The sequence below is a fragment of the Panthera leo genome, chromosome C2, assembly GCF_018350215.1.
Source record: "Panthera leo isolate Ple1 chromosome C2, P.leo_Ple1_pat1.1, whole genome shotgun sequence".
NCBI lineage: Eukaryota > Metazoa > Chordata > Mammalia > Carnivora > Felidae > Panthera > Panthera leo.
This window is the reverse complement of record NC_056687.1, coordinates 133,339,987-133,353,556: the sequence shown is the minus strand read 5'-3', so window position 1 is coordinate 133,353,556 and position 13,570 is coordinate 133,339,987. Positions and strand designations below refer to the sequence as shown.

General features: G+C 43.0%; 1 protein-coding gene across 4 annotated transcripts in view; it reads left to right on the top strand.

Annotated features, from left to right (window-relative positions):
- The window catches only part of RFTN1 (raftlin, lipid raft linker 1), a 208,313-nt gene that overhangs the window by 24,140 nt on the left and 170,603 nt on the right, over positions 1 to 13,570 (top strand). Inside the window, exon 1 of one of the 4 annotated variants that reach the window (XM_042903435.1) lies at positions 7,871 to 8,329. The exons of the other annotated variants lie outside the window; for them this stretch is intronic. Within the exon in view, the coding sequence (XP_042759369.1) occupies positions 8,254 to 8,329 (76 nt within the window). The 5' untranslated portion in view covers positions 7,871 to 8,253. Of the gene's footprint in view, positions 1 to 7,870; positions 8,330 to 13,570 lie in introns of those variants that run through there. 4 annotated transcript variants of the gene reach the window in all.

The window sequence follows — 13,570 nt, the reverse complement described above, 5'->3', positions numbered from 1 at the left end:
TGCTAGGGGCGCCTGGGTGGCTCAGTCAGTTAAGTGTCTGACTTTGGCCCAGGTCATGATCTCACGTCCGTGAGTTCAAGCCCCGCGTTGGGCTCTGCGCTGACAGTGCAGAGCCTGGAGCCTGTTTCAGATTCTGTGTCTCCCTCTCTCTCTCTGACCCTCCCACATTCATGCTCTGTCTCTCTCTGTCTCAAAAATAAATAAACGTTAAAAAAAATTTTTTTTTAAAAGATGCAGTGCTAGGAAGTGATTGGGGTGCAATTTGAACTCAGATCTCTTGGGCCTCAGAGCTCTTATGCCTCGAATACTGCAAGGTGCTAGACAAGTAGGCATTAACACCAAATAGAACATTCTTGTTAAAAAACTGGTGTTATCGGGAAGGAGGGTGTAAGGATATTCCTCTCCCATATTGTTTTGGCCATCGAAGATTTTTAAGTAGCGCTTGATAGGCTTATTTATCATTGAGAAGATGCTCATCTGACTCTAACAAATTGCAAGTTGGAGGGAGGGTGTGGGCCCACTTCCACCTGGTGGCTTAAGCAGGAAGGAGTCGTGCACTTTTACGAAAGTCAGAATCAGAGTGAACGCTGTTTTGTTTGTCCCCTGCTCAGAGCTCAGTGCTACTGTAGATGATATTGGAACATGAAACCCCACTTGTTGGGCTGACAGGGGTGAAAAGCAGCAGGATCCTCAAAGTGAAGCACATAAGCTGCCAAAAATCTCAATTCTGAGTGACTTGATTGGGTCTTAAATTTTCAATTAACTCTGGTCACCAAGGGATGAACCTGCCCTTTGGAGAGTTTCATCACAGATAGAGGCCCATAAAGTGCCACAATTTCTGCAAAATGGTGCCTCATTATCCCTTTTGTACATATGTTTTGCTAGCTTCTCTGTGCCAGGCCACTCTAATACCACTTGAAAGCTACCTATGTCAGCTCCATGAGAATCAGTTGTGTTTTCTACATGTTCGGTGCCAGGGAGGTTGGCACCTGCCTAATGAGGCTAGTGTCCAGGGCTTTATTCTTGCTTGAACCATCTTGTACAGGAGCCACCAGCCAGGTGGCTATTTAAATGTAGTAATTAAAATTAAGTAAAATTAAAACTTCTACTCCTCTGTCACACTAGCCACAATTTCAAGTGCTCACCAGTCACATGTGGACAGTAAAGGTACAAAACACATCCATCATCATGGTGAGTTCTGTGGGGGCCATGCTGCTCTAGTCTGTTTTCAAGGGAGGATACCTTGGTTCCACGTCTGAATCTGTATCTCTAATTCAAACTAATGTGCCATTTTCATTATGAAAGTTTGCCCGTGGGTCTGCTAGGGACCATAAGATGATAATTCATTGATTCCATAGATACTTACTGAATGTTGACCTGGGGCCAGATTTGCGTCCTGAGGACATATGGGTGAACCAGACAGGAGGTTTTCCGAGTTGGTTAGTTAGCTCAGCTGCCGTAACAAAATACTCCAGACCGGGCAACTTAAACCACAGACATTTATTTTCTCACAGTTATGGAGACTGAAAGTCTGAGATCAGAGGGCTGGCATGGTTGGGTCCCGGTAAGAGCCTTCTTCCTGGCTTGCAGAGGACTGCTTTCTTGCTGTGTCCTCACGTGACTGAGAGAGGGACAGTGAGTAAGCTCTGTTATGTCTCTTTTTATAAGGACATTAATCCTATCGGATTAGATCCCCACTCTTATGACCTCATTTAACCTTAATTCCTTACTCCAAATAGTCACACTGGTTGACACACACAGAATGTTGACTGAAAAGTCAACATCTGACTTTTGAAGGGGGACACATTCAGTCCATAGCATCAGTCTAGTCCGCTAGTCTAGATCAGTTCAAAATCTCTTACAGACGAAGAGCCAGGCAATTGTAGGACTTGATGCTAGCATGATGGTGATAGAGGGGACGTGGTAGCCCCTAGTCATGTTGAAAGGGTGTGTGTGTTGAGGAAGACTTGAGATCCACAGGTGGATTTAGAGTTATCCAGACAGAAGATTGAGGGTGGAAGGAGATGATCTTTTCAGACAAAGGGGACAACCTATGGGAGGGTCAGAACCTGACGACAACATTGCATAAATGGTAAGCTGTAGGCAGTTCCATTTGGTTGGAGTGTGACCTTTGGGAAAAGTAAGTAGAAGCCAAATGAGTAAAGATCTTGGGTCTTGGACTGAGGAGTCTAAGGTTTCTCAAGAGTGCTGAAAGGTTTTTAAGGTGGGAAAAGGGTGGGTGACATGTCAAATTCACATTCTGGAAAGTCTGGTCTGGGTTTACAATGAAGGAGAATGGAAGGAGTAAAACTGGGGAAGGAGAAACCATTTGGAAGCCATTGCAGTCATCAGGCAAGGGGTGAAAGTGGCCTCTGTTGAGGGAGTGGCAGTGGGGACAAGAGGAGTGGGTGGGGTCAAGAGAGATTAGGAGGTGGTCCCAGGGACTGAATGGCAGGTGAGGAGGAGTGAGGGACTGGCAGAGTGGATGGCATGCTGGGTGCGTGCCCAGCTGGATACTCAGATTCTGCTTTAAAGTATTTTCAAATAACACATTCACTCTATCATCCAAGTAGCCCTGGGAATCTAGGTTTTCTCTCTCTCTCTCCCTCTCTTTTTTCAGTTGAGGAAATGGTCTTGACAGGTAGTAAGTAGTAAGTGGGACCAGAACCCAGTGTTTTAACTCTCTTCACATAGGATTTTTCAACTGCACATGAAAGAGTTCAGCGCCAACCTGTCTGGCCTGCTGAATGGTGTCTGTGTATTTGTTTAAATAGCTCTATTAAAGGTATAACTTATGAGCAATGAAATACACCCATATTAAGCGTGTGGTTTGATGAGTTTTGATAAATGTAAGCACCCATGGAACTGCCACCACACTCAAAATACAGAATTTTCCCATCACCCCAGAAAATCCTCTCATGCCCCGCCCCCCCAAGCCCGTGCTCCAGATTACTGCTGATCTGCATTCTGTCACCATTAGTTTTGCTTCTTATAGAATAATGTAGGGGTGGGATCGTCTTTTGTGTCTGACTTCTTTAACTCAGCGTGCTGCTTTTGTGATTCATCGGTGCCGTTGTATGTATCAAGAGCTCATTCCCTTTTGTTTGTGAATGATACTCCATTGTCTGGTTGTGCCACAATTGGTTTCATCATTCTTCTGTTGAACATTAGGGCTGTTTCCAATTTGGAGCCGTTATCAAAAAAGCTGCTATGAACATTTGTGAACAAGTCTTGTGTGGACATACGTTTTCATCTCAGCTGGGTAAATAAGGAGGAGTGGAATTGCTGGATTATTTGGTAAATGTATGTTTACCTTTATGTGGAACTGCCAACTGTTTTCCAAAATAGTTGCACCATTCAACATTTCCAACAACAATGCATGGGAGATAAGAGTTAGTAGCTTCATTTTTTATATGTGATAATGGGGGCCACTACGTATTCGGTATCTCATGTCGTCTTAGTCCATTTTAAAAGCTAACAACAATCTCAGGTGGTAGGTGGTTAACTTTGTGGTATAGAGGAGTAAATTGAGATCTTGAGTTTCAAGGGGTTGTAAAAGCTACTTGCTCTAGGCCAGCAAGGTGTTGGGTGTTTGTAGCATTTCCCGCCATCTTACGGCACAGCGGAGCCATCACTTTGGGCTCTCTTAGTTCCTGAATCTCCTGCACACTGGCTGGGTTAAAGCGAAAATGAAGTGCTTCAACCTGAAAAAGTTGAAAAATATCTCCTGCTCCATTGCATATCTTCTTCAATTCATCTTATTTCTCCTCTTAAATTCTTGCTAATAAAGCATGTCCCATGACATGCATTACAATTTCTAAGATTAGTTCACATTGCCACATTTAAAAAATTCCCATCTTTGTGGTTTTCCTGTCTGACAGGTCTTTAAGAACTGACCTTTGGGATTTTTCTTTGACGTTGTGCTGACTAGGATTTTGGCTGCCAGCATTTTAGCCTTAAGCTCTGTATCTAAATTTTGGGTGGTCATGATAATAACACAGGATGACATTCATTATTCAAAACATGCAGATTGTGCATTGAATCATTTCAGGGTCCAGTTTTTATTTAACTTCCGGTCTGGGTCACCTTAGCCCTCACTGCAACTGCAGAAGCAGCTGATAATCATTGTCTATTTAAGTTGTCCTTTTAATCTGTCTCTACAACCAAGAAAAAAAGCTAATCTAAAAAAGATGGATCATAATTTATATTGAGGCCTAAAAATTACAGATCAAAGTGTTTGGGGGCTATTGGGTGCCTAATAGCTGGTTATATGTCCCAGCACTGTTAGCCTGTCCGATTTCATGGATCATGAAGGGAGGTGATAAGCAGGGTCTAAGATATCAATCAAAATAATGTTAACCTCCAGAGAAAGCTTTTAGAACGTATCCTTTTCTTAAAATAGTAGTTCTCCAACTTGAGGGTGAATCAGAATCACCAGGAGGGCTCGTTAGAAGAAGCCCAGGCCCCGGCCCCAGAGTTTCTGATTCTTTAGGTCTGGGGCAAGGCTGGAGAACCTGCATTTGTAACAAGTTTCCAGCTGATTGTCTTTTATCTGAGTGGAGATGGCAGAAAGAAAAAGGTATTTTTTTTAGAGCAGAAAATAAAGTCAATAAATCCTTACATACCTAACTATCTATTGTCACTTACTCATAATTTATTTCCAAGTAACTTGTAATATATTTGGAAGGAGAGGCCGTACTCCTAAAACAAAAATTAGTACCAGTGGATACATTGCTTCTCAAACTTTGCTTAAAAAATTCCCATGCCCACCCTACACCCCAGACCACTTCAGTCAGTCTTGGGGAAGGGACCCAGACGTCAGTATGTTTTGCAACTACAGGTGAGGCCAGTATGCAGCTATGGCTGAGAATGAGTGAGCGGGTATAAAGTGCTAGATCGTTGGTGTAAGTGTGGGTACTCCCACTGGTTACCCTCAGGTGGGTCACGTGTGCTGAGATTTTGTTTCCCTTCAGCCTTTGGACTGATGGATTCTTCTGCAGGTTGCCTCCAGTTCCCTGATGACTGGTTTCTTTCCCCAGAGTGCTGAGCAATTGTGTGACATGGTGTAGACTGGGAGGCCCCGGAATAAACAGTTGTCCTCAAACTTTAGCAATGCGAGAATCACAGGATGTAGATTGCTGCACCCCTACCCCTGGAATTTGTCATTCTGAAGTTCTGGGGTGGGGCCCAAGATTTTGCATTTCTAGCAGGTTCCCAGGCGATGCTTCTTCTTGGGTGTTGCTGCTACAGGGACCACATTGAAAACCACTGGGTTAGGCCATGGGCAGTGAATCCCACCCCCCCAGCAGCCAGAAACATCCGTCTTACCTGAGTTCTCCACGTTTCAATTGTAACTGAAAACTAGCTGTCCCCAGTGGACACCCCACCTCCCCAGGGCACCCTAAAACCTTAAATGGTTATCCATCAGAAAAGCCAACGCTTCTCAGACTGGCTTCCTTTTATCTTACCTTCATCTCCTGACAGTCGTTCCATGAACCTACTCGGTGTTCCTGAGATGGAACCACACATTCCTGCCCCTCTGCCCCTGCATGTACCGTTGGCCATGTGGAGCGCTGCCGGCTCTCCACCATACTCCAAGGCTGGGTCCTCTCTCCTGCAAGGTCCAGAGAAAGCTTCCCCTCCTCCAGGCTCTTTTCCCTGAAAGCCCAGCCCTTGGGGTTGACCAACCACTGTGGAGGGGTACAGAGGAGGACACAGGAGGGAAGGATGGATTTGAGGATGGGAAGCTGCATTGATGGGTTATGAGGGTTTACAAGGCAGTTGCTGGGTGCAGGTGAAAGGAAGAGAAGTGAGAGATGGGTTTAGGGGCCAGTTTCTTGCTGCCTAGTGGGTTTGTAGCCAGTGGCCTGGGGTCTGCAGACAGCCCCTCCTTGGCTCAGAGGCCTTGGCCCACTCATTGAGGGCAGGAGATCATAGCCAGGCTCTCGGGACAGTCAGAACTGTGGCTCTGGCCACAGGTGTAATGCTCTGGCCAGGTGTATTGGGGGCCCAGTTACAACCCCAACATCTCGATTGACCTTTATTTTCAGTTGCATGGCTCATCACATTTAGCTCTAACTATGCCACCTTAGAAGATCTGTAGGCTGTGGTTGTGCCCCACCAGTCATGTGTCCCAGCCTCTTCTTTGGCTCTTTTCTGGAAGCCTTTGCCTTAATTAAGTCTCCACCACCTCTGTTCCCTGCGCCCCTTTTCTGTTCCTTTGCTTTGCCCTTCCCAGCCTGACCAGGCCCCATACAAATGAGCTCAAGTTGAAAACCTAGAACAAGTGTGAATGGATGAGCTTGAGTCTGTGATAGATCAGGGAGTTGGCCAGGCGTGACACTTGGCTGCAGGGGCCTACAGGTGTGGGTCCCCCTTTACAGGGAAGCCCAACATGGTAAAGTATGGAAAGTAATGAAAAGAACTGGGGGATGGGGTGGTTATTTGCATTACAGGAGGATTCTTAGTTTAAAGTGAGTTTCATCATGGGGTTCCTTTAGATGGAGCCTCAAGTGCTCTGAAGTGTTTGTTTTTCCATCCTTAATGAGGTATTTATTACCTCTCTCTAAATATGATACCTGCAGCTTTAGAACATAACAGATTCATCTATAATATTTGCAGCTCTTCAGCTGAATTGAACATAAAGTCACTGATGTCAGGTTTTTTGTTTTTTTGTTTTTGTTTTTTTCTGGGTAAAACAAATAGACCAACCAACCTTGAAGCAAAATGTCAGAAGCCATGAAGGAGGCGGGGGGTGGGGATAGAAGGCAGGCCCAAAGCAGCCCTTGATGTTACAGCATAAGGCAGGAAGTCCCCTGGTCTGAGTTGGGGGTAATGGCTTTTTACATTCCCTAAACCTTACGCTCATCCCTGAGGGAGGGTCCTCCTGCTGCAGCCCTTAATCTTAATATCAGAAAGACTGTTCTACTCCTGTGCCATCTCTTGACTCTCTGAGGATCCCTGCAGATGATGAGATTGTGACAGGAGCAATGGACCTGACTGATGATGTTATCATTATTGTAACAATAACAACAGTACTAATAGGTAATCAGCCATGTACCATGCTCAGTGCAAATTAATCCTCACAGGATCTTGATTTTGCAGACGAGTAAACAGAGCTCAGAGAGGTTACCCAAGATGCCTGTGGTCACACAGCAAATACGTGATAAGGCTAGAATCAGAACTCAGACTTGCCTTCTTCAAATCCTTTGCTCATAAGTAGCGTTGGCTGTACCATAGGTTTCTCTGGTACAGTTTGAGGCTTGGTAGACTGTGGCCTGTCATTGAAAGACCCCATTGTGACAGCCCTCCCTTCAATTGAGCCCTGTTCTAGGAAGAACTGAATGTTTTGGTGAATGATGTAGTGGGGATGAAAATGGCAACTGATTGTTATGCTGTGTGGGGTAACGTGCAGGTTCATATGCTTGAACTCAAGTAATCCTTACAACTCTATAGGTGATTTTTCAGTCTTGTGGTATATATAGATGTAGAGGCTCATTCACAGGGTTGTTGTGCAGGGGACAGCTTGAACTTCAGTCTTCTGACTCCATGTGACCTGTGATCTTGCTGCTGCCCAGGACTTTCAAAGTCTGGGGCTTGGAAGCCGTGTGAAGATCACACTGTCCATCGCCTATTGAGAACCACTTTCTTCTTTGTCAAAATCACGAATGTGGTTAATAACCCACTAGAGTATAGTGTTGGCTTCCTTTCGCTGCTGGTTTTAAAATAGGGCTGTTTGACCTCTAGCTCAGATTTGGAAGGCCAAGTCTGAACTCGGGTACGTGTGGATGGCTGCCACTTAGTCCCAGTTTTGTCACTATGCCAAGCTCAGAGGTTATCCTGTGCTGAATATAGACTCCTCCTTTGCTGAAAATAGTATGTGCAATAGGGTAGGGAAACATTTTTCTTTCCTAGAAAATCGCTCCTTGCTGCTCTAGGTAGCATCGACTTCTGTGAAACCATCTGTTCCTTCCAGTATAATTTCCAGACTATTAGATTAAACAGTTTCTCCTGACCCACTTTCGGCTTCTGTTTCCTTTCACTGTTCATTAATAAATTGTGTAGCAGAGTGTTCGTGGAGAGCGTGTGTGTATATTTATTTAATTTCAGTTTGGGCAACAGCAATTGTTGGGTGCTGTGAATTTATTTAATTTCCTACCTGTGTTTCATTTTTGTTTCAGTTTCTGTAATTGCTCTGAGTCGGTTGCTTTTTTTTTGTTTTGTTTTTAAGACTCATGAAAGGAAGTCAGCAGCATGAGTTATGAGTTGAGGTTCTGGTTGGGAGGTGTGCTAAAAACAGACCCTGTTTTTATACTGAAGACGCAGAGTGGTAAGGAAATCGGTTCCCATAAAACATGTCTTACTGCAGATAAATATGCTTTTACAGAGTTTGTGGGGATTTTTAAAGATAAATGAGATAATATGCATGACATGGCTTTAAGCTTTTCTGAGCAAAGCTACCATGTGCGTCTTCTGTATTATTGCTGCTTTTGATAATGCAAGCAAGTCTATTAGTATTAATGTTATTGTTAAATATTCACTAATGGAGGTAATAAGATTAGATTTAAGAGGAAGGAAGGCATTCTTTGCATTCCTTTCTTAATGTAAAAGTCCTTCCTGCTCTTTTCCCAGCTAGTCTGAAGCCAGACCAAGAAACAACACTCAGTGTTGTGTGAGGAAAAGCTCAGGTTTGTATGTGTGTGTCTGCATGCAAGCAGTAAATTTCAGCGACTTAAGTCTGCCTTCAGTGAAATGAAATTTCTTGGTGATGACTGTTATCTGTCAGAGCAAAACCAAATTATTTTTCTGCAGAATTCATAAAAGCAGCGCTGTAGTAGTGGGAATAATTTTTATCAAATTTGGTTAAAATGAAACAGAAAACAAGTTAATGTTCTATGTGTTCTACTAATGTTACTAGCAATATTGCTTCAAAGGCTTTTTATAAAGAAGCTTTCTCCAGCACTTTGACCAGACTTCACTGATGCTTCAAAGAAAGGAGGCTTGTTGAATGTTGTCTATGAAATATTTTTGAAAACAACTCTGGTGTGAAAAGGTAGAGGATTCTGGCTTCAAGTTGGATGTCACTGTCATCATGTCTAGAAAGTCATTTGCTCAGTTCTGTGTTTTAGACATATTTCAAGCTGTTCTTTATTTACAGGCCAGATCTTTTGATAAATAAAGATTACATAGGTGATGGGTACCTGCTACACTTACCAGCAGCTGAGATGTTTTCCCATTTTATTGCATAAACATACTTTTCAGGTACATACATAGGATTTATTAGGAGGAGGATACATTAGTTTGATAGTCTTCTTCTCCAGAGAGGAAGGGGATTATTTCAGTTGGGTATCCCAGGTGTAAATTCAGAATTGTGTAGTAAGCATGAACACAGTATGGCACAGTTTGGAGTGAATGTTGTTTTTGATCCAAGACTGGTAACATATTCTTACGGGAGCTGGCATACTTAGTGGGGTGGACTTTCCTTAATGGAGAAATCAGTCTTTTCTGATAAGCTTATTCAGTAAAGTTAATTCATTGGATATTTATTGATTACTTGCTCTTTGTCAGGGCGGGGTCCCTCAGTGTAGGAACCAATGTCTAAAACATTCCATCCAGTTCTACATTATTAATGTCCTACCCCAGGGTCTGGTTTCTCTGGAAACCAGTTCAATGCAGGCACAGCCTTTATAAAGTCTGTGTTTTATCTTGGAAAAGCATCTGCTTTGACTTACCATGATCTATCTTTGACTTGGTGGGTGCTGCATGGCTGGAGATTTGTCTACTGTGTGGTGGGCACAGGAAGGCCCTGGAAATCTCAGACCAGGTCTGATCCCTGGGCCCACCAGCTGCAGTGTGGGAAAACCCCTGGGTTAGTGCCTCAACCAAACCGGCTTCCTGGAAGTGAGGGACTTGCCTGGGCTGCTCATGCCCACATCCGAGCTTCTGGGGACTTAGTAGATGCATCCAGGATGCCCTGGGTTTTAGTCTGTCATGCCTTTCTTTGTAAGCAATGGTCTGCTTGGCCAGGCTGAGATAAGCTTATGAAAAAAAAGTTACTGCTGGTTCTTCCAATAGCCTGGGCTGAGTTAATTCCAGGACCAGGACTAGGGACAGGGGGAAGGGCACTGAGGGTTTTGAGGATTGCCTTGTTTTATCCCCCAAATTGATGGCCCATCTGCTCCTTTTCTTACCAGTGTTTCTTATGAATCTGGAAACTGTAAATTAATTCTTATTTCTACTTGGCAGTACTTACTGTGGACTTTACATAAATGGATTAGACCAAAATAACTAAAATCTAAGAAAAAAAAAACAACAACTGTCTTTTCTCCTAATAGCCTTTACTGTCTTTGCTATAAAGTGAGAATTCAGATGTGGCTTAAGGCAAGCGATGGGGCTAGTGCCCCAGACAGGTGAAGGAACCAAGGTTTTGTTGTTCAAACTGGGAGTAATAGGAGTTGAGAGCAAGGTTAACGGAGGTAAAAACAAAAACAAAAACTTTAAACTCAAATTTTATGCTTACTAGTTGCATGATATTAAACAGCATGGTGCACACCCTCCAAGATGGCCTCCAACAACCCTCCTGATGTTTAAGCCTTTGTGTAATCCCCTTCCCTTGAGTGTGGAAGGACCTAATGCCTTATTTCTAGTGAATATGATACCATAAAAGTAATGGGATGTCACTTCCGAGATCAGGTTCCAAAAAGACAGTGGACTCTCTCTTGCTCTCTTCCTCACTTCCTCTGATTGAAGCCAGCTGCCATTTTGTTAGTTAGCCCAGTGGAGAGACCCACATGGCTAAGAACTTAGAGAGGCCAGCTACTAATAGCCAGTGAGAAACTGGGCCCTTGTCCAGCAGCCCCGGAGGACTTGAGCCCTACAGACGCACAAATGCATGAGCTTGGAAGTAGGTTCTCCCTTAGTGGAACCTTGAGATCCCTTCAGCCCTGGATGATGCCCTGAAGCCACCTCATGATAAGCCTTGAGCCAGAGACACCCAGCAAAACTTCACCTGGATTCCTGACTCACAGAAACTGTGAGGTAATAAATGTTTGTGTTTTAAGCCGCTAAATTTAGGGGTAATCTATTATTACATAACTAATATAGGCAGTTCATGTGAAAAGCTTTGTTCTGCTAGGATAGGTAGCATTGTAGAGTGGTGGAGAGCACAGACTCTCTTTCTTTCTTTCTTTCTTTCTTTCTTTCTTTCTTTCTTTCTTTCTTTCTTCTTTCTTTCTTTCTTTCTTTCTTTCTTTCTTTCTTTCTTTCTTTCTTTCTTTCTTTCTTTTTTTAACTTTAAGTCCCAAGTTAACATATAGTATAGTAACGCTTTTAAGAATAGAATTTAGTGATTCATCACTTACATATAACACCTAGTGCTCATCCCAACAAGTGCCCTCCTTAATGCCCGTTGCCCATTTAGCCCATCTCCACACCCAATGCCCCTCCAGTAACCCTCAGTTTGTTCTCTGTATTTAAGAGTCTTTTATGGCTTGTCTCCCTCTCTGTTTTTATATTATTTTTGCTTCCCCTATGTTCATCTGTTTTGTATCTTTTTTTAAAAAAACTTCTTTTAATGTTTACTTATTTTTGAAAGAAGGAGAGAGGGTGGCAGAGTATGAGTGGGGGAGAGGCAGAGAGAAAGAGAGAGAGAGAGAGACAGACAGACAGACAGACAGAATCCAAAGCAGGCTCCAGGCTCTGAGTTGTCAGCACAGAGCCTGACATGGGGCCCAAACGTACGAGCTGTGAGATCATGACCTGAACCAAAGTCGGACACTTAACCAACTGAGCCACCCAGGCACCCCCATCTGTTTGTATCTTAAATTCCACATAGGAGTAAAATTATATGATATTTGTCTTTCTCTATTATTTCATTTAGTATAATGCACTCTAGTTCCATCCACATTGTTGCAAATGGCAAGATTTCATTCTTTTTCATCGCTGAGTAATATTCCATTGTGTGTGTGTGTGTGTGTGTGTGTGTGTGTGTGTGTGTGTGTACATCACATCTTCTTTATCCGTTCATCAGTTGATGGACAGACATTTGGGCTCTTTCCATACTTTGGCTATTGTTGATAGAGCACAGACTTCAAATTCCATTTCTGCCACTTACTAAGCTATGTGACTTTGGGAAAGTCACTTAACCTCCCTGTGCCTCAGTTTCCTCATCTGTAAACAGGAAATGTAATAGTTTTGGATTTCAGACCCTATATTCCAGGAAGACTAGCTTGAAAGAGGTGGAAATGGGTATTAATTGACAGAATCCACAGTTTCTGCCCCAGTGAGCAGAAAGAAGGGGCCATATTGGTGGCTTTTGTGATCTTGTACCTCTTAGACTCCCAGATCAGGTGGCTGCCATTTAGCTGAGGCCATTTTTCCAGAGGAAGGGGCAGCCAGCACACAGCACCTGAGGGATAGGTGCACGGGTCTGTCAGTGTGGAAGCAAATGATTAGTGTTCATTTTTCTGTCCTTGCCCTTTCTTTGATACCATGAGCCATGTCTGTAGCATCTCTCCCATTTCATGCCATAGGCCCTGTTAAGCAGAGAATATCTATTCTCAAAACTAAATTATATGTTTAAGAAAAGCCTTCTGCTTTGACCACAGTTATTCATTAGCTTGGATGTAAATTGCTAAGCCTACCTTCGAATTGTGAAAGTCAAGATTTATGGCATTTAAACATATTGATGAAATGTAAATGCCCTGTGGATACCCTTCCACAAAGCCCTAGCACTTAGATAAGTAAATGACATAGAAGGAGCTGGAAGAGATGGGCATCCAAAGCCCTCTCTTAAATTTGCAAATTGTTCTTTACAGGATTCTAGTATCTGGTCACCCGCATCAGTAGTAATAATGTTTGACTCCTCCCAAATGTCCCCAGTTCACTGTGGGCTGGTTACTTGTAGATGCAACCAGATTTTTTTTCTCCTTTTTTCTTTTCTCTCTTTCTCTTCCTTTCTTCCTTTTTCTTTTCTCTCTCCCTCCCTCTTCTTCCTTCCTTCCTTCCTTCCTTCCTTCCTTCCTTCCACTAGATCCCTGTAATTCAGATACATATTCTAAAAATTAGTATCAAATTTTTTGTCTGAATAAATAAAAAAATACATGTAAATGATACTAGCTGTCCTCAATTTTTGAGAGTTTCTTGTGTCTTCTTGCTGTTTTCATTTTATCTGCTCTCTAGCAGGAAAATAAAATTGCATTCGATTGACATACTCTCCTGCTGGGAACCCAAGATATATTACACCCTTTCTGTGTGTTCCTAGTTGTGATGAAATGGTGGAAAATCCCTGGCAACCTTAAATAAGATAGACACCAGCGATTTATCCAGAATCGGGAAGGAATATAATAATTTACTCATTTTTTCCCCATTAAAGAAACACCATAAAAGTTGAGGCAGCTGATGCCATGTGAACACCAGTGTGCTTTAATAGAGACCCATTAATAATTTACCTTAATAGTGTAATAGTTGCTGTTTTTGTGACCAAAAATTTGTTTCAACCCCTGCTTTATGGATGAAAAGTAGGATCAATTAATATTGAGTGATGATAGCCTCCCTGCGGAGAGAAAATGGG